The 21,324-nt window shown below is 44.8% G+C and overlaps 1 protein-coding gene and 3 non-coding genes across 7 annotated transcripts; all 4 read left to right on the plus strand.

The window, feature by feature from the left end:
• The first annotated feature begins 441 nt into the window (after window positions 1-441).
• On the plus strand, window positions 442-20,386 carry LOC118384142 (importin subunit beta-1). 4 transcript variants are annotated; one of them, XM_052518655.1, is made up of 22 exons: window positions 449-1,486; window positions 1,731-1,789; window positions 5,123-5,305; window positions 5,664-5,864; window positions 6,098-6,250; window positions 6,470-6,538; window positions 6,653-6,742; window positions 7,069-7,179; window positions 7,546-7,647; window positions 8,472-8,696; window positions 11,602-11,793; window positions 12,825-12,955; window positions 13,605-13,752; window positions 13,997-14,068; window positions 14,426-14,570; window positions 15,442-15,524; window positions 15,875-15,982; window positions 16,293-16,436; window positions 16,849-16,954; window positions 17,473-17,587; window positions 17,980-18,141; window positions 18,477-20,386. In XM_052518655.1, coding segments are annotated over exons 1-22 (2,625 nt in total). In that variant the 5' UTR covers window positions 449-1,461; the 3' UTR covers window positions 18,478-20,386. The 4 variants fall into 4 exon arrangements, with proteins under 4 accessions (XP_052374616.1, XP_052374615.1, XP_052374613.1 ...); XM_052518653.1 differs by having other exon boundaries at window positions 449-770; XM_052518654.1 differs by having other exon boundaries at window positions 449-770; window positions 6,470-6,529.
• LOC118384808 (small nucleolar RNA SNORA79) lies at window positions 15,613-15,756 on the plus strand. The gene has a single exon (XR_004825931.2). It is a non-coding gene; the product is annotated as a small nucleolar RNA SNORA79 (small nucleolar RNA).
• Window positions 16,494-16,637, plus strand: LOC118384810 (small nucleolar RNA SNORA79). Its single transcript, XR_004825933.2, has one exon. It is a non-coding gene; the product is annotated as a small nucleolar RNA SNORA79 (small nucleolar RNA).
• LOC118384809 (small nucleolar RNA SNORA79) lies at window positions 17,131-17,274 on the plus strand. Its single transcript, XR_004825932.1, has one exon. It is a non-coding gene; the product is annotated as a small nucleolar RNA SNORA79 (small nucleolar RNA).
• Window positions 20,387-21,324: the final 938 nt, after the last annotated feature.

Genomic DNA, 21,324 nt, shown 5'->3' on the forward strand with positions numbered 1-21,324 from the left:
AAATATTATGATTATTATTGTTATGCGGGTGGTCCTCCAAGTTCGGTGTCCTGGTTGTACTCTGCCATGGCTTATTTCATCACGTTCATTGGAAATAAAAATATATAGGCAGTACATAAGTATAGGGGGATTACTTACTTATACGTGAGTCGTACCAACTGAAATGATGGTCAAATGTCATTCCATTCGGCTAGCTACCCATTTTGTCCACTCCATTTGGTTTAGAATTTACTGAGAAGTCAGATAATTGTATGGTTGATTAAGTACAGGACATCAAAGCTACAACTTCGACAACAATCATACAACAGTTGGCTAATACCTTAAATGTTTTGGTTAAAAATGAATATATTTATCTTCAGACAACGTGCGCGCACATGCATGCGCAGGAGAGAGGGAGGAGTTAAATGTTTTTTTTTAATTTTTTTTTATGCCATAGTAGCGGCGTGTGATAGATATTCTTCCGCCGGAGTCAAACAAGGCCTTTCCCCTCTCGACCACAGAATGGACAAGCGGCATTGCTGCTTAAACAAATTGTTTTAAGGTTCCGCGTTTGGAAATAGCGCATATCCAGAGTAAACTAATCGGCTGGAGGATACCCGGCGTGTATGTTTTTCTCACTGGCTTTCATTGTTTTATCCACACGGTCCTGTTACATTTGGCTGAACAATGAATAAATAAAATCCGGGGTTGTGCGCGGCAATCTAACTAGCGACTTCTGTTAAGGGACAGAATGGAGCTGATCACAATCCTCGAAAAAACAGTCTCTCCGGGTGATTATACAGTTCCATATACTCATCTTTAACAGTTATGTGAAGAGTTTAGGCCCAGCAACTTGACATATCTGTATTTGATAACGATTACGGGCCAAAGTTAAATCAGAAAAAGGGAGTAGTGAAGTGCCTTGCTAGCTAGGCTGCTAATGTTACGGCCTATTCACTCCGCGGATCCGGCTTTCTGTTATGAACTAGCTCAATTTTTAGCACTGTTAATCGTTCAATCTGGGCGGCATTGACAGAGCTGCCAGTTGTCAAAATGTATTATCCTTTGGAAAAGTTGTCACCCAAATAGTTTGTCATTTTGATGTCATGTTTTTACTGGGTTGATACGTTTAGTTACCTATCAATTTACTTGGCTAGCTAGCCACTCATGTGTAATTAAGTCGGCCCTGCCTTGCACGCCAGCTAACTTTACAGTCTAGATTACTAGCTATGTAATGTAGCTAGCATGTGCCGATGTGGGAAAAAAATAGAATAGGCCCGTACTCGATCGTGTAAACCTTATTAGGTCGTATACGCTAGCAAGCTAGTGAAGTATGCACGTGTGCGTGGTGATGTAACTAGGACAGCTAACTACGTTAGCTAAAGTTGGATATGAGTTGGTTAGCTCGATGGCTAACTCAATCTTTGCCATCAAGTACCTATCCGCTAGTGAGCAACGCATCCCCGGGAGCCAGCATGTTGCATGACATGGGTCACCTTTCTAACGAGTAAGGCTTGATAAAGTGGCTGTTTCATTTAACGAACTAATATCTCATGAAATGAACACTCACAATTTCCCAAATAGATTACCGCAGTAGCATTGAATGTGATCACTGCTAATCGTGGTAGCCTAGCGAGCAAGGAATTGTAGATGTATGCTAACATAACTTTGCTGCTTCATGTTGTGGCTAACCAGCATGTGCACTAGCTATTCACATAGTGTAACTCAACTTTCCCCCCTCGCCCCCTCAGATCGAAATGAACTGGAGGCGGCACAGAAGTTTCTGGAGCAGGCGGCAATTGAGAATTTGGTTTGTATAACTACACATTTCAGTCAGACGGATAATTTATTTCTATCATGTTCAAGTCTGGCGCCAGAAAGACAGGTCATTGAATTGCCGGCGTTTTCAACTGGACCGTTCCATCCCCCATCTTAACATTATGGCAACAACGTCACACACCTCAGCTTTCGCGAATAAATGGAGACATTTACATTTAAGTAATTTAGCAGACGCTCTTATCCAGAGCGACTTACAATTCTAAATTCCATGCATGACTTATTCAATTGGAATTCATCAGATACTGTATGTAATATAAATCCATCAATGTTTTTCTTCTTCTTTTATTAGGTATGCACAGACCCCCAAAACTCAAATGGATTGATTGCCTTTCAATCTCAACACAGCTGGTGTTTCATCTCTCTTGCCATCTGACATAGAGCACAGGGCCCACAGAACATGTACACTGCCCAGTCATCAATTAAGCTGCCCGGGATGTTGTATCTCTCTCTCATTGATGTGCGCATCATCATCATAGTTGTTGGCAGCAGGGGGAGACAGAAGCATTCACCATACCTCTCAGTCATCTGACAGGCTAGGCACATTGAACAGAAGGTACCACACAAACAGACTCTCCTATCAATGCAACAGTCCAGAGACCAAGCATTAACCCACGTTACCTAGCTAGCACACCAGCTACACCCATGTAGGCATCCAGTACCTCGGAATTATCACTTGGCACAAACTAAATTACGACAAATTCTCGTTTAATTGATTTCTAAATTAATTCAGTTGAATATCACTTGAGCAAAAAACAACGGCATCGAAAACGAGTACACTGCTAGTGAAGGATCAGGATTGCCCTGCTTTGATATAAACACATGTGGCTAACATGTTGTAATCCTATAGCTGGATTTGATTAAGTATGATATTCATGTACCTAATAGTTAACCGGAAAGCTGCCTGATAAGCGTTAAGTAGTGAGAAAGAGCACTCCTCTCCCACTGACAGATGGTCATTGCATTTTTGGAGTAGAAAGCAAGCGGGTGTAGCTAGCTGGTTAGAGAAGAGGAAGTAAGGGTAAAGGGTCAATGTTTTTTTGTGGTGCCCGCCTGTCTTTCATTATCATTGAAGACCACATTGTGATTAAACCCAATCTGTCTTTTGATCCATTAGCTAAATGACATAGCGATTTCTTCTCATCTAAATATTTGGACATACTTTTTCAATCTCCAGGAAGCCTGGTTAGTGACGCCAAGCTAGATACTTGATGCCTCATAGGCTCCGCTAGTGGGATCTGGAATATGGGTGGTATTCACAGATGAAATCTTAAAGTGAAAATTGGTCACAATGCAGAGTATACAGTGCCTTTGGAAAGTATTCAAACCACTTGACTTTATCCACATTCTGTTACAGCTTTATTCTAAATTTGATTAAATTTAGTTTTTTTCTCGTAGCAATCTACATACACTAACTACCCCATAATGACAAAGCAAAAACGGGTTTAGAAATTCTTGCTAATTTATATAAATAAATAAAAATGATCACGTTTACATAAGTATTCAGACCTTTTACTCAGTACTTTGTTGAAGCACCTTTGGCAGCAATTACAGCATCGTGTCTTCTTGGGTATGACGCTACAAGCTTGGCACACTTGTATTTGGGTAGCTTTTCCCCTTCTCTGCAGATCCTCAAGACCTGTCAAGTTGGATGGGGAGCGTTGCTGCACAGCTATTTTCAGGTCTCTCCAGAGATGTTCGGGCTCTGGCTGTGCTGCTCAAGGATATTCGGAGACTAGTCCCAAAGTTACTCCTGCTTCCGCTTGGCTGAGTGCGTAGGGTCGTTGTCCTGTTGAAAGTTGAACCTTCGCCCCAGTCTGAGAGAACCTGCTCCAGAGCACTCAGGACTTCATCAATGATCTCTCTATTCTTTGCTCCCTTCATCTATCCCTCGATCCTAACTAGTTTCCCAGTCCCTGCCGCAGGAAAACATCCCCACAGCATGATGCTGCCACCACTGTGCTTCACTGTAGGAATGGTGCCAGGTTTCCTCCAGATCTGAGGCTTGGAATTCAGGCCAAGCAGTTTAATCTTGATTTCATCAGACCAGAGAATCTTCTCATGGTCTGAGAGTCTTTAGGTGCCTTTTGGCAAACTCCAAGTGGGCTGTCATGTGCCTTTTACTGTGGAGTGGCTTCCGTCTGGCCACTCTACCATAAAGGCCTGATTGGTGGAGTGCTGCAGAGATGGTTGTCCTTCTGGAAGGATCTTCACTCTGGACCTCTGTCAGAGTGACTGTCGGGTTCTTGGTCACCTCCCTGACCAAGGCTCTTCTCAACTGATTGCTCAGTTTGGCCTGGCGGCCAGCTCTAGGAATAGTCTTGGTGGTTCCAAACATCTTCCATTTAAGAATGATGGAGGCTGCTGTGTTCTTGGGGACCTTCAATGCTGCAAAAAGTTGTAGGTACCCTTCCCCAGATCGGCGCCTCGACACAATCCTGTCTCAGAGCCTACAAACAATTCCTTTTCACGCAGGGCTTGGTTTTTGCTCTGACGTGCACTGTCAACTGTGTGACCATTTATATATAGACAGATGTGTGCCTTTCTAAATCATGTCCAGTCAATTGAGTGTACGACAGGTGTACTCCAATCAAGTTGTAGAAGCATCTTAAGGATGATCACTGGAAACAGGATACACCTGAGATCAATTTTGATTTTCATAGCAAAGGTTCTGAATCCGTAGGTAAATAAGGTATTTCGGTAAATTTCTTGACATTTGCAAAAATGTCTAAACCTGTTTTCCGCTTTGTCGTTATGGGGGTATTGTGTGTAGATTGCGGAGGATTTTTATTTATTTAATCCATTCTAGAATAAGGCTGTAATGTAAGAAAATGTGGAAAAGGTCAAGGGTCTGAATACTTTCCGGAGGCATTGTATATGTAAAACAGACCCAAACAACTCAACAGGACTTGTATGAATTTAGCAGTTTGTTGTTTTGGTTACACAAACGCATTACAGATCTGATTTAAAACTACCACATATGGATCATTAGTGTTTTGTGGAGGCCACTGCTGCCACCCACTGACTGCAGCATGAATGGAATTTAGTGTCTAAATTGTTTTGCTGTTGCATACGAACCTGCTCCGTCATGTCTTGATTTCTAGCCTCCTACATCCTTCAGTTGCGGAATGTAACTTGAACATTTCAGTGTCACTGCAGTGAAATCTTACTCATGCCAAGGACTGAAAGACTGTGGTGATGACAATTTTATTCTTACCTGTGTTTTACTAAACCACTACCATCTTATGGCCTGATTTGTAAAAATACATTTTAAAAATCTCTCCCCACTCACTCTCCCTTTCTCCAGCCCACGTTCCTGGTGGAGCTCTCCAAGGTGCTCGCCAACCCTGGCAACACCCAGGTGGCTCGCGTGGCCGCAGGGCTGCAGGTGAAGAACTCGCTCACCTCCAAAGACCCGGACGTGAAGACGCGTTACCAGCAGAGATGGCTGGCCATCGACGCCAACGCCCGGAGGGAAATCAAGAACTTTGTAAGGAGAAACTCCTCTTCCACCTCTTAGTGCATATTTATTTATACTTTCTAGATTTAGTAGGATTTTGTGGTCTCATGACTCCCCACCACCCCTCCTTTTTTGGGGTTGAAGTATCTTAAAGTCTATATTACAGTTTTAAGTGACAGTGTGGGTTACACAGTGACAATCATTTCATTCAAATATCCCCTTGGGGAAAGAGGATCCTGAAGTTGATTACTCTTCGATAATTTAACCTTAAACCTACCCAGCCAAATTACTTATTTTTCTTAAGCCCTTGGCTCCTATAAGAACCAATGTCCTCCACCTCCCTCGGCCTCACCCAGCCAAATGCACCAGTTGCTTCACTCCCCTCCAGGTTCTGCAGACCTTGGGCACGGAGACGTACCGGCCCAGCTCGGCCTCCCAGTGCGTGGCCGGCATAGCCTGCGCAGAGGTCCCCGTCACACAGTGGCCCGAGCTCATTCCCCAGCTGGTGGCCAACGTGACGGACCCAAGCAGCACCGAGCACATGAAGGAGTCCACCTTGGAGGCCATCGGATACATCTGCCAGGATATAGTGAGTGCTCCTGACACACACACTTGCGTACATGAGGGACACGGGGGTTATAATCTAAAAGTCAAACTACTGTAATATGAAACTTGTGACATTGTGTCCTCAATTGCACAAAGACAACATTCCAAAATCGAACCTAGACTAACTTGGATGTCTGTGTTTTCATGTGCCTGTTCCACTGCAGAGCAGACGTAGCTTCCACGAACAACTGTCTTCTCTCCTCCCCTGTGCCGTAGGACCCTGAGCAGCTGCAGGACAATGCCAACCAGATTCTGACAGCCATCATCCAGGGCATGAGGAAGGAGGAGCCCAGCAATAACGTCAAGCTGGCTGCAACCAACGCACTGCTCAACTCACTGGAGTTCACCAAGGCCAACTTCGACAAAGAGGTGTGTTTGTGTCTCCTGCCCAAAAAATGGAAAGACGAAATGGACAAATCTGAGCTTGTTTATCGACTTAACGGTCTGGTCTGATGATGAGAAATCATGCACCACGCTGAACATGTGATGGATAACCCCTACCACAATATCTGAGACCTTCGCACAAGGCTGGGTTTCGAATGCTTTGTCTGTGCCTGTCGTAACAGTGAATGGGTTTGTGTCTTCCAGACGGAGAGGCACTTTATAATGCAGGTCGTCTGCGAGGCCACACAGTGCCCAGACACCAGAGTGAGTATCGTGAGTTTCTCTTTTCTATTTAAAACCTTTTTTTGGCAAATTTTATTCCATGCTTTCGGCCAATAATCATCTTCTTAACCAATGTTGGTGGAATGCGATGTCTGTCTCCCACAGGTACGAGTGGCTGCCTTACAGAACTTGGTGAAGATAATGTCTTTGTATTATCAGTACATGGAAACGTACATGGGCCCAGCACTGTTTGCGGTAAGCAACCCCCATGCAGCAACTTGGTCTTGCTCTGTGGTCTTTAGATGTGCTTCTACTTTCTGAAGTAACCGAGGCAGAGAACTCCGAACAAGGTCTTGGTGGACCTTATCAGTTACTGATATTGTAGCGTCGCTTGTTGACCACTTGTCTGGTCTGTGGTGAGAAATCATGCACCACGCCGAAAAGGCCTGATGTATAACGTCCTATCACAATATCTGAGTCCTGCACGGACGCCAGTTGTCCGTATCAAGGACGCTCCTTTTAAATTGAACCCCCCCCTTTTTTTTTTGGTTGCTGTCCTCTCCCTCCCTTACCCCGAACAGATCACAATAGAAGCCATGAAAAGTGACATTGATGAAGTTGCCTTACAAGGAATCGAGTTCTGGTCGAACGTGTGCGACGAGGAGATGGACTTGGCCATCGAAGCGACTGAGGTGAGGACCCCCCCCCCCACGAAAGTGTTTCAACTCTATAAACTAAACACAAGGCAACACTTCAGCCCACGAATGTAAATATGTTTTATATATAACACCAGAAAGGGTCCCAGTTAGCCATGTTGCTGAGTGATGATCTATCTCACCTATCTGGTCTGATGAGAGATCCTGCACCTTGCTTGAACACCTGATGGATCACCACTACCTGAGACCTGCATGTACCTTGTTATTTTGTTAATAACACAACTTTCAGCCATTAGGCTGACATCCTTACCTGGAGGGGGTTTGTTAGATGCAAAATGCATACAATGGACAGCAAAAAGGTCAATATTCCTCTAAGCTTGGTACCACTCGCTCTCTCCCCAGGCATCGGAGCAGGGCCAGCCCCCGGAGCACACCAGCAAGTTCTACGCCAAAGGAGCCTTGCAATACCTGGTGCCCATCCTCACCCAGACACTCACCAAGCAGGTACGCAGGGGAAGAGCCCCGCGGCAGTCATTTTTATCACCTCGTTAACACCTTCATTACACGTTAGGGATGATTGATAAGGATGTCATTTACTGGTATTACATTCTCTATTGAAACACCACAGCTGGCAGAATAGCTGGCAGAATTCCCCAGCTTTAGATGAAATGAAGATTCTGTCGCCTAGGAAAACCTGTCTGCTCTGTGATGGAAAATCATGCACCACGCTGAACATGTGATAGGTAACCCCTACCACAAAATCGAAGACTTGCATAGACGTGCAACCAGTCAGAATTAAGGGGGATGGAGGCTCACCCATCCAGACACCAACATTTTGTGTCTTAATACCACGGATGCTCCCCCAGGAAGATGGTGTGCTACTGCTACCACCCATTTTTATAATTAGTCCAAGTGTACCATGTGAAGTCTAGCAGGGAGGTGTGAGTGTTTCTGTACATGCCATCGCAGTCTATCTATTAGGGGCTTTAATGAGAGGCACTGGACTTGTCTAGCTGGGTTTATCTGTCCTTTGTGTTGGTATCTGTTATTTTGTTTGTATCCTTTGCTTCTCAGTGTCCTTGTTCATGCTACAGGTACCTGTTCATGTAAATATATGCCATTTTCCTCTGGATCTCCTTCCCCTGTGTACACGATCAGGTCATCTCTATGTAAATGCCTGTCTTTCCTCTCACCTCTCCTATGTGCAAGTCCAGCCCCCCATATGTTCCTCTGTCACGTGACATTGGTTTTTATTCCTTCTTTCTCAATGTCATGGCGTTTCATGTAAATGAGTCTCCTCTCATTCACCCCTCTCGCTTCCTCCTCAGGACGAGAACAACGACGATGACGACTGGAACCCGTGCAAGGCGGCGGGCGTGTGCCTGATGCTGCTGGCCACGTGTTGCGAGGACGACGTGGTGCCTCACGTGTTGCCCTTCATCAAGGAGCACATCAAGCACCCCGACTGGCGTTACCGCGACGCCGCCGTCATGGCCTTCGGCTCCATCCTGGAGGGGCCCGAGCTCAACCAGCTCAAACCCCTCGTCATCCAGGTGACTAACTTCACCACACGAAGACACATATTCAACATGCTGTAAACTACTATTTTAACAGTTTCGCTCAATTCATTCTAATTAACCTCATAATTATGATACAACCCCTCACTGTCAGTGGTTGCAGTCTTCGTCAACATAACCTGGTTCAAGCATTCATGACATTACCCTGAAGAAGGCACAGTGATGCTGAAATGTAGGTTTACCCAATAAATTACTGAGTTTTATATTTATATATATATAAAAATGTATTTAATATGTTGCGACTATTACATTTTATTCGCCGTTAGTCAGCACCTCTACGCAAATTAATTTTCTCTGGGTGTGCTCCAGCTCCAGCTTTTTATTAGACATGAAGACATACCATGAACGCAACACCACCATATGATCTCAACCAGAGAGCCTGCTATAAACTAACATCAGATAGAGGAGACCATCTGCTAGGAAATTAACTTTGCATCTTACGCATAGTAGTGATGGGATGTTCTTTTGACTGACTCAGATATTTTTGTTCGTTCAGTCAAAGGAACGTCTCGCTAGACGCCTTTTTGTTCATTTGAGTCCGTAATGGCCCGCGCGCGCAGGACCCCCCCCCCCACCGTTGAACTGAGAACTCGAGTCATGATTCTACAAGCGTCTCGTTCACCGTAGGGGCTTATTGGAGCTGTCATTTGTGATTGAGACGTGAAACTGTGCTTTGAACAATGTACACTGGTTGATTGCTAGGCCCACAACTAAGATTGTTTCCTTATACATTTGAAACGGGGTCTAGTTGTGGCTGCAACCGGACTAGATTGTGAACGACTCTTGGTGTAATGCATTGTTTAAACGTCTTCTGTGGGCGTTGCGCACAATGCTCAAACTGCAGCCCCCAGAACGATTCATTCTCCAGGTTGAGTTTGTTGAGCAGAGGCTGTGTATGTTTTGGTTCTAAAAAAATAAGCTGTGTCAATGACGTTCAATAATCAATGACTTGCGGTCGTTCTTGCACCATGCGATCAATTACCAATTCGAAACGTGTTTTTCTTCTCTGCGCTTATGATCTATTTCCCCGTGCGCGTATGACCGACGGTCGGCGCACATCTCTGGAGCCGCTGAGCCAGGGGAGCGTGTATTAATCCCGTTGTCGGTAGGACTCGCTGCGGCCAGTACTAGCAGGTTAAGACAAATGAACCAGTCGCTCAGGAAAAACGAGTCTTGCGTCTCGAGTCGGTAAAAAGATTTGTTTCGGTGGAGTTTCACAGCAGCGTAGACTAACATGCGTACTAACAGTCCACCGTCTGATGGGTGTGGCGAGCAAGGAAGAGGATAGCTTGTGGCAACGTAGAAATGGATCTGTTGCAAAGGTCATCTCGAGGCTGCAAGTATTTCTCAGTTTCCTTGTGTTGCACGCCCATCACATAATGAATTGTCTTCTCTTTGTGCTTAAACTCCCATATGGTTTATAATGAAACTATCCACAGGTTTGGCTTTAAATACATTTTAAGTTCATCTTTAGATGAACCACAGACCGAAGTTGTTGCAAGGGTGATCGGGTATTTACAGACATGTTCACTCACAAGTAGGGTTGACTGGAGAAGCTGTGAATAGGGTGGTATCAGCTGAACCACAATGTTCTTTCATGACTGTGTGTGTGGCTGCGTTTCAAATGGCTCCCTATTTAGTGCATTGCTTTCTACCAGGGCACATAAGTAATGCACTATGTCAGGAATAGGGTGCCATTTGGGACACAGACTATGCCCAAATCCTTGACCCCTAAGCCCTATTGAACTGATAACTGAATTGGGTGCTTGTCTGAGTGAGCTGGTGATAAACTTGTGCAAGTGTCTATAATCACACCGCTGAAACCTGTCATTCACTAGACACCAAATTCAAGAAAACGGACAAACGGGACTAGCGAACGTTGTCCAATAAAATACTATTGTTTCCGTTATAAAACGGAAATGTATGAAGCAAGAAATGTCAGCAGTGGAACCTTGTATCTGGTCTGTGATGAGAAATCTTGTACTCGACCCTGAGAACCCTGATGTTTAATAGGATTTATCTGAGACCTGCACAGACAAGTTCAGTAAATCTGCATTTAGACTTTCTCTGTAGTAGTAGTGATGATGGGGGGGTCGATAGTTGCATATCGGAATATTATTTTTGACTCGTATCATTTTGACAATTGCAATATTTTTGTTAGTTGGCTGTACCTGCACCAAAAAACGCTTGTATTTTTCCTTCATAGCTTGTAGTAGTATGGAAGTATGGAAACAATTTTTGTCTTCACTTAATTACATGATTGATCAAACCCTATTTTCTCATGGCTCTCTCTTGTGCCTCTGCAGCAGACATATGGTGAACAATATGTTTGGAACATCGAATCGCAATAAAATCCCACTACCGAATTCCCAGCCCTACTCTGTAAACGAGGGGTGGGCAACTCCAGTCCTCTGGGGCCTGATTGGTGTCACACTTTATCTCCGTCCCTAGCAAACACAGCTGATTTAATCAAATTGCATTCTAAACTGAAAATCATGATTAGGTGATTATTGGAGTCAGGTGTGTTAGCTGGGGCAAAACTGTGACCAATCAGGCCCTGGGGGCTGGAATTGCCCACCCCTGCTGTAGAGGCTCTGAGACAATGAGACACACGACTTGTAAAATCTCGCCCACTGTCCTCCCGCTCCTTCCAGTCCATGCCTCTCTTGCTACACCTGAATACTGCTGTTATATTAACAGTACCTTTCTTTCTCTGCCCATCCACGCCTGTCTTTTTACTCTTGAACACTGGTTTATAGTACTTACATTCTAATTGATTCATTATTATTACATTTCTATAGTGCTTTTCACTGCTCCCCTCCTCTGCTTATTGACACTACTGTGGTTAACGACCAGTCTGCTCTTGTTTCTCCCCTCCCAGGCGATGCCCATGCTGATTGAGCTGATGAAGGACCCCAGTGTTGTGGTGAGGGACACCACGGCCTGGACGGTGGGCAGGATCTGTGAGTTGCTGCCGGAGGCGGCCATCAATGAGGTGTACCTGGCCCCTCTGCTGCAGTGCCTCATCGAGGGCCTCGGGGCCGAGCCACGCGTCGCGTCCAACGTCTGCTGGGTGAGACAGAAGCTAGAGCCGCTAATTTATTTATTTGACCATTGTTTTCAAAAACCAAATTCAACACGTTGATATACAATGCATTTAAAATCATTGAGGATAATGCCAGAAGTTGAACAGCTTATTTCCATCGTGGTCCTCTTGTGGGCCTCCACATGTAGCAGTAGTTCTTCTTATTTCCATCGTGGTCCTCTTGTGGGCCTCCACATGTAGCAGTAGTTCTTCTTATTTCCATCGTGGTCCTCTTGTGGGCCTCCACATGTAGCAGTAGTTCTTCTTATTTCCATCGTGGTCCTCTTGTGGGCCTCCACATGTAGCAGTAGTTCTTCTTATTTCCATCGTGGTCCTCTTGTGGGCCTCCACATGTAGCAGTAGTTCTTCTTATTTCCATCGTGGTCCTCTTGTGGGCCTCCACATGTAGCAGTAGTTCTTCTTATTTCCATCGTGGTCCTCTTGTGGGCCTCCACATGTAGCAGTAGTTCTTCTTATTTCCATCGTGGTCCTCTTGTGGGCCTCCACATGTAGCAGTAGTTCTTCTTATTTCCATCGTGGTCCTCTTGTGGGCCTCCACATGTAGCAGTAGTTCTTCTTATTTCCATCGTGGTCCTCTTGTGGGCCTCCACATGTAGCAGTAGTTCTTCTTATTTCCATCGTGGTCCTCTTGTGGGCCTCCACATGTAGCAGTAGTTCTTTGTTAATCCCACAGATAAGGATTTTTATCACCACAAGCATCAACGATATACTGCACAGTACAAAGACACTTGCTCAATTACAACAATTGATCTCAGTCCACCCCACTCGAGTGGAATATGTTGCATCAAAGTGTCTGTAGTTGAGAGAAATACCTGTCAGGTCTGTGATGATAAATCATGCACCACGCTGAACATGTGATGGATAACCCCTACCACAATATCTGAGACCTGCTAGAAATGTTTCTTTTTTTCGGACCAAACATAATCATTCATGGGTTTTCTTACGAATGCCCTCATAACTTCTCCCTCCATCCCTCTCTCTCCCTTTCCCTCCCTCAGGCTTTCTCCAGCCTGGCGGAGGCTGCATACGAAGGCACAGATGCAGCAGAGGAACAGGAGGAGCCTGCCACCTACTGCCTCTCCTCCTCCTTCGAACTCATCGTCCAGAAACTCCTAGAAACCACAGACAGGTAGGCAGGACTGTCCAGAAACCGCAGGCAGGACTGTCCAGAAACCACAGGCAGGACTGTCCAGAAACCGCAGGCAGGACTGTCCAGAAACCGCAGGCAGGACTGTCCAGAAACCGCAGGCGGGTAAGCAAGACAGTGGGTTGGAACGGCACCTTCTATTGTCAGGTCTGTAGAGGTTTAGAAACCTCTCCACTTGGCTAGGCAAGCTATACATTTTGTATGGAGGAGTTCTAGAGTTGGCTAGAGACTAACTCTCTCTAGTCTGCGATGAGGAATCATGCATCTCACTGAACGTGTGATGGATAACCGCTACCACAATATCTGAGACCAAAAGTGCATTTGGAGATGTAGAATGGCGTTAAAATGTACTTCCTCAGGAATTCCTTTTGAAGCCCTTAGCTGTACATAACCTTTTGAAGCCCTTAGCTGTACATAACCTTTTGAAGCCCTTAGCTGTACATAACCTTTTGAAGGCTGTGAGTCTCTTATCCAGTCTCGTTGTCCTAGTTCCATCAGGTTTATGTATTTAAGTGCGCCAAATGTTTTGCCAAGAATTGTACACATTTCTGTATAATATTGTTTTGCTGCTGCTGCATAGTAATAATGATTTAAGTGAAATAATTCAATGTTCTCCCTTTGTGTCCACCAGGCCGGACGGTCACCAGAACAACCTGCGTAGCGCGGCCTACGAGGCCCTGATGGAGATTGTGAAGAACAGCGCCAAGGACTGCTACCCAGCCGTGCAGAAGACCACCCTGGTCATCATGGAGCGCCTGCAGCAGGTCCTGCAGATGGAGGTAGGTCCCAACCGAGAGAGGAGGGATGGGAGTGATGGATTGGGGTATGGCACAAAAAGGGGGGGGGGGGGCTTTTTGGTCTGTGATGAGAAATCATGTACTCAAAACTCTGAACCTCTGATGTTTACTTAAGGATTTATCTGAGACCTACTTTAAACTATTATACATTTCGCTTGGAGCCTTTTCTATATTGAATAAAGTCCCATTGAATAATCTGTTTTTCATGCGTTCTCTCTCTCCTCAGTCTCACATCCAGAGCACGTCGGACAGAATTCAGTTCAACGACCTCCAGTCCCTGCTGTGTGCCACCCTGCAGGTGAGACGAGTCGACTTCATTCAGCTTGACCCTCAAACTATTTCGACCTCCTCGAACAAGAGGTAGAAGGATACCTAGGGCGTTCCATTATTATACTTTGCGGTCTTGAGTATTTTAAAGGTGATACACATTTTAGTATCTGTCTGGTCTGTGATGAGAAATCATGTACGGAAAACCCCGATGACTCTAATAGGAAGATCGAAAACATACTAGGAAAGGAGAAGGCTTTATGAGGAAAGGAAACAATTTCTGGGTTTGACTTATCCTCTTTCCCGCTTCTCCTCACAGTAGCTAAACGACGTTCAAGTTAGCCTGTGCTATGTTAGGTTAACCCTTTCCCTCCCCACCTCTCTGTAGAATGTGCTGAGGAAGGTGCAGCACCAGGACGCGTTGCAGATCTCCGACGTGGTGATGGCCTCGCTGCTCAGAATGTTCCAGAACACTGCCGGCTCCGGGGGCGTACAGGAGGATGCACTCATGGCTGTCTCAACCTTGGTGGAAGGTGAGCCGTTTAAAAATGTCACACTGTAGTGGATGGGTTAATATAAAGTTGTTTATTTATTTTTGTTTTACATAAGTCACACACACACAGGTTTTCTACCCACACCCTCCACCCATTTTAGTGGGGTGAATTATGTTTGTGAATCTAAGCCGTAAAACCTCGTATCTGGTCTGTGATGAAAAATCTTGTACTCAAAACGCTGAAAACCCTGATGTTTAATAGGATTTATCTGAGACCTGTTTCCAGCCACTTGGTCAATGTTAAACTGATTTCCACCCTTACAGTATATGGTGTGTCACATGTCCAGTGTTACATGCCTCACTGAGCACGTTTACATGTGGTGTTATGGCTTTGGTCATATAAACACCGTACTCTGCTGATCTTAATCGCTGTACGGTCACGATCAAAGTCAACATAAGCCTATTAAAACATCTCAGAAAACCCAGGTATCTCTCTGAAAGATTAGGGTATAGAAACGGCTCAGTCGGTGTTCCAGCTGTGTGTTTGATCTGTGCTTGTGCTAGCCCCAGCAACTCAAGCCTCCCTCGAATGCCTGAGTTTGGACACACTCAAAGTATGAATCTTAGAACTAGTTTTCAATCGAAACTTTGTCCGAAAGTCCGACTCAAATAGTTTTCCCAAAAATAACATGGTCGCCATGGGAGAAAGCTTATTTTGATTGAAGATCAAAAGATTTCTACATTTGATCAAAGTGCCGTCAAGGAGACTGAATTTAGATATGGCCATATGTACAGGATATTCTTCTTGCAAAGCATTTGAAATGTTAATTGTCATTAATCCTACTGTTCACAATCGTATTATTGTGTGCATGTAACCATGTTGTTCTGTAATGTCTTGTATGTTTCCTCAGTATTGGGTGCTGACTTTCAGAAATACATGGATGCCTTTAAACCCTTCCTGGGAATTGGATTGAAGAATTACGCAGAATATCAAGTGGGTTCTATGATTATTATTTTTTTTTCAAGGATTTATATTAATCTCTTAAAGCAAAAAAAATAAAATAAATTGTCCTCCCTTCCCCTGACGCCTGTTCCTCTCGCTGCTCTGAGCTGTGGCAGCTGGGATTTTAGGGCGTCACAGAGTCAAGCAGGGTCTATTTCACCCAGTGTTCATGAGGTAGCAGGGCTGCCATTGTCTACACTGGACTTTGCTGGACCCCACACTTGAAATGCACTGCTTTAGTAGCTAAGTTCTAGTAATGCTTGCTGTAAGAGTCAACACTCGATTATTTCACCGAGCTACACCGCTCACTCACCCACCCTTCCCTCGCTCTCCCTCGTCAGGTGTGTCTGGCCGCAGTGGGCCTGGTGTGTGACCTGTGCCGGGCCCTGATGTCCAACATCCTGCCGTACTGCGACGAGATCATGCAGCTCCTGCTGGAGAACCTGGGGGTGAGTTGCACTTTAGTTTCTGCCACCAGTGTTGGAAATGGCGAGGCTGCCATTATTGGTCCTGGAATGTGCAGGACCATACACTTGAGTCGTATTGCAGATTTACAGCCTCCGTTTTATGGATCGGTTATTTTATAGAGACATGCAAATGCCTTCGTGTCAAGCTGACCGTGGACACCCCAAAAAAAAAAAAAGGTTTTATCAGAAAGAAAATAGTTCCAACTGTCTTTGTTTAGTAGGTTAAGTCTTGTGGACACTAATGCAGTTTGTCACCAGTACTGACTAAGGACGTGGGTGTTGCCCCCCGCAGAATGAGAATGTGCACCGGTCGGTGAAGCCCCAGATCCTGTCGGTGTTCGGAGACATTGCCCTGGCCATCGGAGGAGAGTTCAAGAAGTACCTGGAGATTGTCCTGGACACGCTGCAGCAGGCGTCACAGGCACAAGTCGACAAGGTAGAACAGATGGAGACGCGCTGTACCACATTGGCATCCCCTTGTTTCGTTTGACCCTGACGCCTGTTCCTCTCGCTGCTCTGAGCTGTGGCAGCTGGGATTTTAGGGCGTCACAGAGTCAAGCAGGGTCTATTTCACCCAGTGTTCATGCGGTAGCAGGGCTGCCATTGTCTACACTGGACTTTGCGAGACCCCACAAGTTTCTTCCTTGAGCAACCTTGTTAAGCTTGCCTCTTCCGGAGTTTGTTAGTAATATGGTGGCCAATGGTTCAGTCTAGCAAAATGTGTTAATTGACCAGTTATTCTTATTGAAGGCCTTTTGGATTCATCAAATGACCGTTGCGCACCTCGATGCGGTCTGTCCTCCGTCCCTCTAACCTGCTGTGTGTGTTGGTTCCTTCCCCCCTGGCAGACGGACTATGACATGGTGGACTATCTGAACGAGCTGCGGGAGGGCTGTCTGGAGGCCTACACTGGTATCATCCAGGGCCTGAAGGGAGACAAGGAGAACGTGCACCGTGAGTCCCCTAGCCGCCATCCTCCCAGCATCATAACTAATCTACAGATCTTGTGGATCTAGTATTTTGGCGTATTGCTGACTATGGTATTGATATTGTGTCTTTTAATTTTCTTGAGATGCCAATTGTAGGATTTTCCTGCACTTGTGTTAACAGTGGAGACTGAGTCCTTCCGCTGATGCCTGGTCCTCTCGCTGCTCTGAGCTGTGGCAGCTGGGATTTTAGGGCGTCACAGAGTAAAGCAGGGTCTATTTCACCCAGTGTTCATGAGGTAGCAGGGCTGTCATTGTCTACACTGGACTTTGCGAGACCCCACACTTGCACATTGTGGCATTTGCTGATTTTCAGACTTTGCAGTGTGCCATGTTTTCCTAACAAGCATCCTTAAATCACCTCTTTGCCAGAATATGGCCACTTTGATGGAATATTGGGCATCTTGTCACCTCAGTCTTAATTCTCATGATTGTGCCTGACATTGTCTTTGTATCGTTCTGTCCCGCTCTCTGTCCTACCTGTAGCTGACGTGATGCTGGTGCAGCCCAGAGTGGAGTTCATCCTGTCCTTCATCCATCACATCGCTGAAGACGAGGACCACTCTAATGGCGTGGTGGCAAACGCCGCCGGACTTATAGGGTAAAGCAACTAGGATTATCTCAGTGGTAGTGACGTTTGCTTTGTGGATCACAATAATATTGAATGCTTTTGGTACGACATAACATAAAAATGTTAGGGGCAGCTTGGGCTAAGATGCATGGAAAAACACTGAATTATAATTTAAAATGTTTTTTTAATCTAAGGAAAACCTGTCTGGTCTGTTAGATCTTGTACTCTTAAACCCTGATGCTTAATAGCATTTATCTGAAACCTGCACACACTGTCAGTAAGGGGCCTGAAAAGGAGTTGAGGTAGATCGAAGTCGTGTTCCCAGCGACTTGATCAATGTTGAACTGGTTCCTCTGCTTCTTCTTACAGTATGTAAATGGTGTTGTTCCTGTATACGTGCTTAGTTAACCCCCCTTCCTCAGAGACCTGTGCACGGCGTTTGGGAAGGACGTGTTGAAGCTGGTAGAGATGCGACCCCTCATCAACGACCTGCTGACGGAGGGTCGGAGGTCCAAGGTCACCATAACCAAGATGCTGGCCACATGGGCCACCAAGGAGCTGCGCAAGCTCAAGAGCCAGGCCTGGTGAGTTACTGACCTTAATGACCTACTGACTGGCACCATGAAACCGCAAGGGAATAGCCAAGGGAGAATATCTATTTTTTAACTACGTACATTTTGAAAGTTAATGTTGCGTTGGGAGATACTTATGCAGGAAATGCTAGTCTTGTCCATTTTATTTTGGAGATGGTGTGAAATTGTAACCATTCGTGATTTCATGAAAGAGCATGTATCGTGTAAAGTCACCAGAATTTCACTGGAGCAGCCTAATGAGAAGGATCACTATACATGCATTGAGCACGTGAACACAGAACTTTGGCTCCTACAGCAAATAACCCGTTCTTATTTTCCCTCTACAGAGTTAATGCTTGTCGAGGATAAGCTAGACAACAATGAAAACACCCCACTGGAGTTTCTTCTGTCTTTTGCGTCGTGTCCGAGTTAAAGCAGAAGTGAAGCGTGCGCTGAGATGAGTGTCTGAGAATGTGAGAGCGAGAGTGAGCGAGGATCGACGTCACACCACCTTCTGAGTACAAATCCAGCAGTCGCCGGCAGACCAGCAGCGCCCCACCCCTGAACCCCCACCACCACTTCCTTTGCCCCCTCCCCCAAAACCCTCTTCTTCGGCCACCTGTGGACTGATTCTGACTTGACGACAAGGACTCCACACAAAAACATGGATCGCTGTAGCCGGCTAGTTCTAGAACTCTTCTGAAAAACGAATATTAGTCTACAACAGGATCACCAGAGTAGAGAGAAATGAACTGCCAAAATGTGGTTCTCTTTTGAGGGAAAATTACAAACACAACATGATACGAAAGAACTCAACTATTTTGCTCTTTGACCGATCTGTGGAAGACTTTTCCCTTGACTTTGGTTCCTTCAAGCACTATATGGTTGTGGACTTCAATAATGGAGATGGTCAATTTTACGCAAACGTGAACTGAACCGGAATCTGAAAAAAGCTCACTTTTGGGGTGTTGGAAATGCGCCCAAAGGATCACTGCTGGAGTTGAAAGAAGACTAAACGAGGGGGATGAGCGGGCGGTCTCCACCCCCCTCGTCTCCTGCCTCTCTGCAATCCTCCAGCCTGCCCCTGTATGGAGCCCCCAGAGCGTGGCAGGGGTAGAGCTGATCAGCCTGGATGATGGAGTGTGTATGTGAGAGAGGGGATTCACTGTCTCTACCCCCCCGGTTATTTCAAATAAATAATAAAGCTTCAAGCAAATTCAGTAAGATGTATTTCTGATGCTTTTTGGGAGAGGGCTGTGGGGGCTTGGTAGATGATTTATTGGCAGCACTTGAGTGAATTGGGAAGGTTTTCTTTATTTCCTGCAAGAGAATCACTGACAAATGTTCACCATTTTTCTTTTTAATGGCATCAGTTGTTTCTCTTCATCTTCAGTGTGGGCTTGTAGATAAAGACCCTTTCTTGCCAGCCCTGTTAACAAGAATCGGTGAGGACGTATGCGTTGAGTGCATCAGGATCATTCAAGGCTAAGGATAACTACATTTGACATGTAACACTGACATCTTCTTAGTGCTAAGATGAGCAAGGAGTAGAAAACGAGTGCCAAATTTAGACTACTCATCAGGGTAAAATACAACAAGCAAACACATACTTGCCTACAGTATGAAGTTCAGAAATTTAATCTATAATTTGAACTACATGAACTAGTGAATTGGGCTTGTTTCAGTTCCCATTTTTTGGTTTCTAGGTGCACTTGGAAAAGGGTCACTCACTAAGCTGTTAAAATGAGAATCGGAAGATGTTTGTACAATGTTATATTTTTCCATTGCTATGAAAAACAAAATGATATCAAACATTCCCCAAGCAGTTCTGGTACTTTGGTCTGTATTTTGTTTCTTGCAAATGTTTAATGCACTGTGATGACATGACTTCAGTTTCCATGGCAACACTTGGTTGGTGAGATCTCTAAACTTTCAAAAATGTATCTTTCTATATTGACATAATCAATCAGGTTCAATTTAACTTTGCTTCACTTTTGTACTGTTTACATTCTCCGATACATAAGCATTGGATATGAGCTGTTTTCCATTTTGATTTGAGATTGGGTATTTTTTGCAGTGACTTTGGTTCACACAATCCAAACTGGTGAAACATTTGTCCTCATGGGCTTGGCTATTTACATATATATTTACATCATGTCATGTGTTGAAGTTATAAGAATTGCAACTTGAATATAGAATTGGGAACATTAAAACTGGCTTTTTTCTTAATATCCAACTAATAAAAATCTATATTGTACTTAATGTAACCTTTCCTTTCAATGTTATTCTGTAAATGGCTGTCACTTGTGCCTACTGACCTTATACCCTTGCATTGAGTGTGTGTAGAATAATGATCCATCTTGGTTAAAAGGAAAGTCAGCAAACCATTCATCTTGTCCCTCCAGAAATTAACATGACAGGTTGATCATGTATGCAAGTGACAGTAATGCAAAATTGGGGCTGTCCCCAACGGCACTTCATTCACCACGTAGTGCACTACTCTGAACAGGGACCAATAGACAATCTGACCTGAACAGAATTTGGAATTGCTGTTGTATGTTAAGTTAACACAATGTATATTACTTGATCCAATCCTAAATAAGGATAAAGGGAAATAAATATGGAAGTGCCTTACACTGTTAACTACCATATACAATCAATTATCAGGTCACCTCTAGTGCCTCGCTGACTGAACGGCAAGTGTTGGTATTATTTCCCCACAACTCAATTTAAATGTTGAAATGGTACAGTACTATCTCGTAAACCTGCCATACTGATTTAGCCTGAAATGTGACTCCTTATAAACGGGTGAAATGCAGAACTCGACTCATCGTGGAGGCTACACTTTCTAAGAGATACAATGCATCTATAAATAGCACATAGTGTAATAAGAAACCGGGTGAATTTATACTTGACCTGAAGAGAGCGATAACATCTGGGTTGAGCAGAGTAGCAACCGATGACGTTGTAAACAAGTCACCTAAAAGGCTCGAGGACCAGGGTCAAAGAGCACACTACGTAAAAATCTTTAAGTAGTGCGTTGTTCCAAAGAAGTTTACTGAAGTGGAAGAGGTTACATTTTTTTAATGTAACCTTTGACAAGGCAAGTCCGTTTATAACAATCCTTATTTACAATGACGGAACTGTTCAGGGGCAGAACGACCGATTTTTACCTTGTCAGCTCGGGGATTCGAT

The sequence above is a fragment of the Oncorhynchus keta genome, chromosome 5, assembly GCF_023373465.1.
Source record: "Oncorhynchus keta strain PuntledgeMale-10-30-2019 chromosome 5, Oket_V2, whole genome shotgun sequence".
NCBI classification, from domain to species: domain Eukaryota; kingdom Metazoa; phylum Chordata; class Actinopteri; order Salmoniformes; family Salmonidae; genus Oncorhynchus; species Oncorhynchus keta.

What these genes read in the sequence shown, in the direction of transcription:
- LOC118384142 (XM_052518653.1), top strand. Translation starts at nt 731, where the DNA reads ATGGAGCTGATCACAATCCTCGAAAAAACAGTCTCTCCGG. An exon ending in TGTCTCAACCTTGGTGGAAG is followed by an intron (nt 14,571 to 15,441) that starts GTGAGCCGTTTA and finishes ATGTTTCCTCAG; the next exon opens with TATTGGGTGCTGACTTTCAG. An exon ending in AGACAAGGAGAACGTGCACC is followed by an intron (nt 16,955 to 17,472) that starts GTGAGTCCCCTA and finishes TCCTACCTGTAG; the next exon opens with CTGACGTGATGCTGGTGCAG.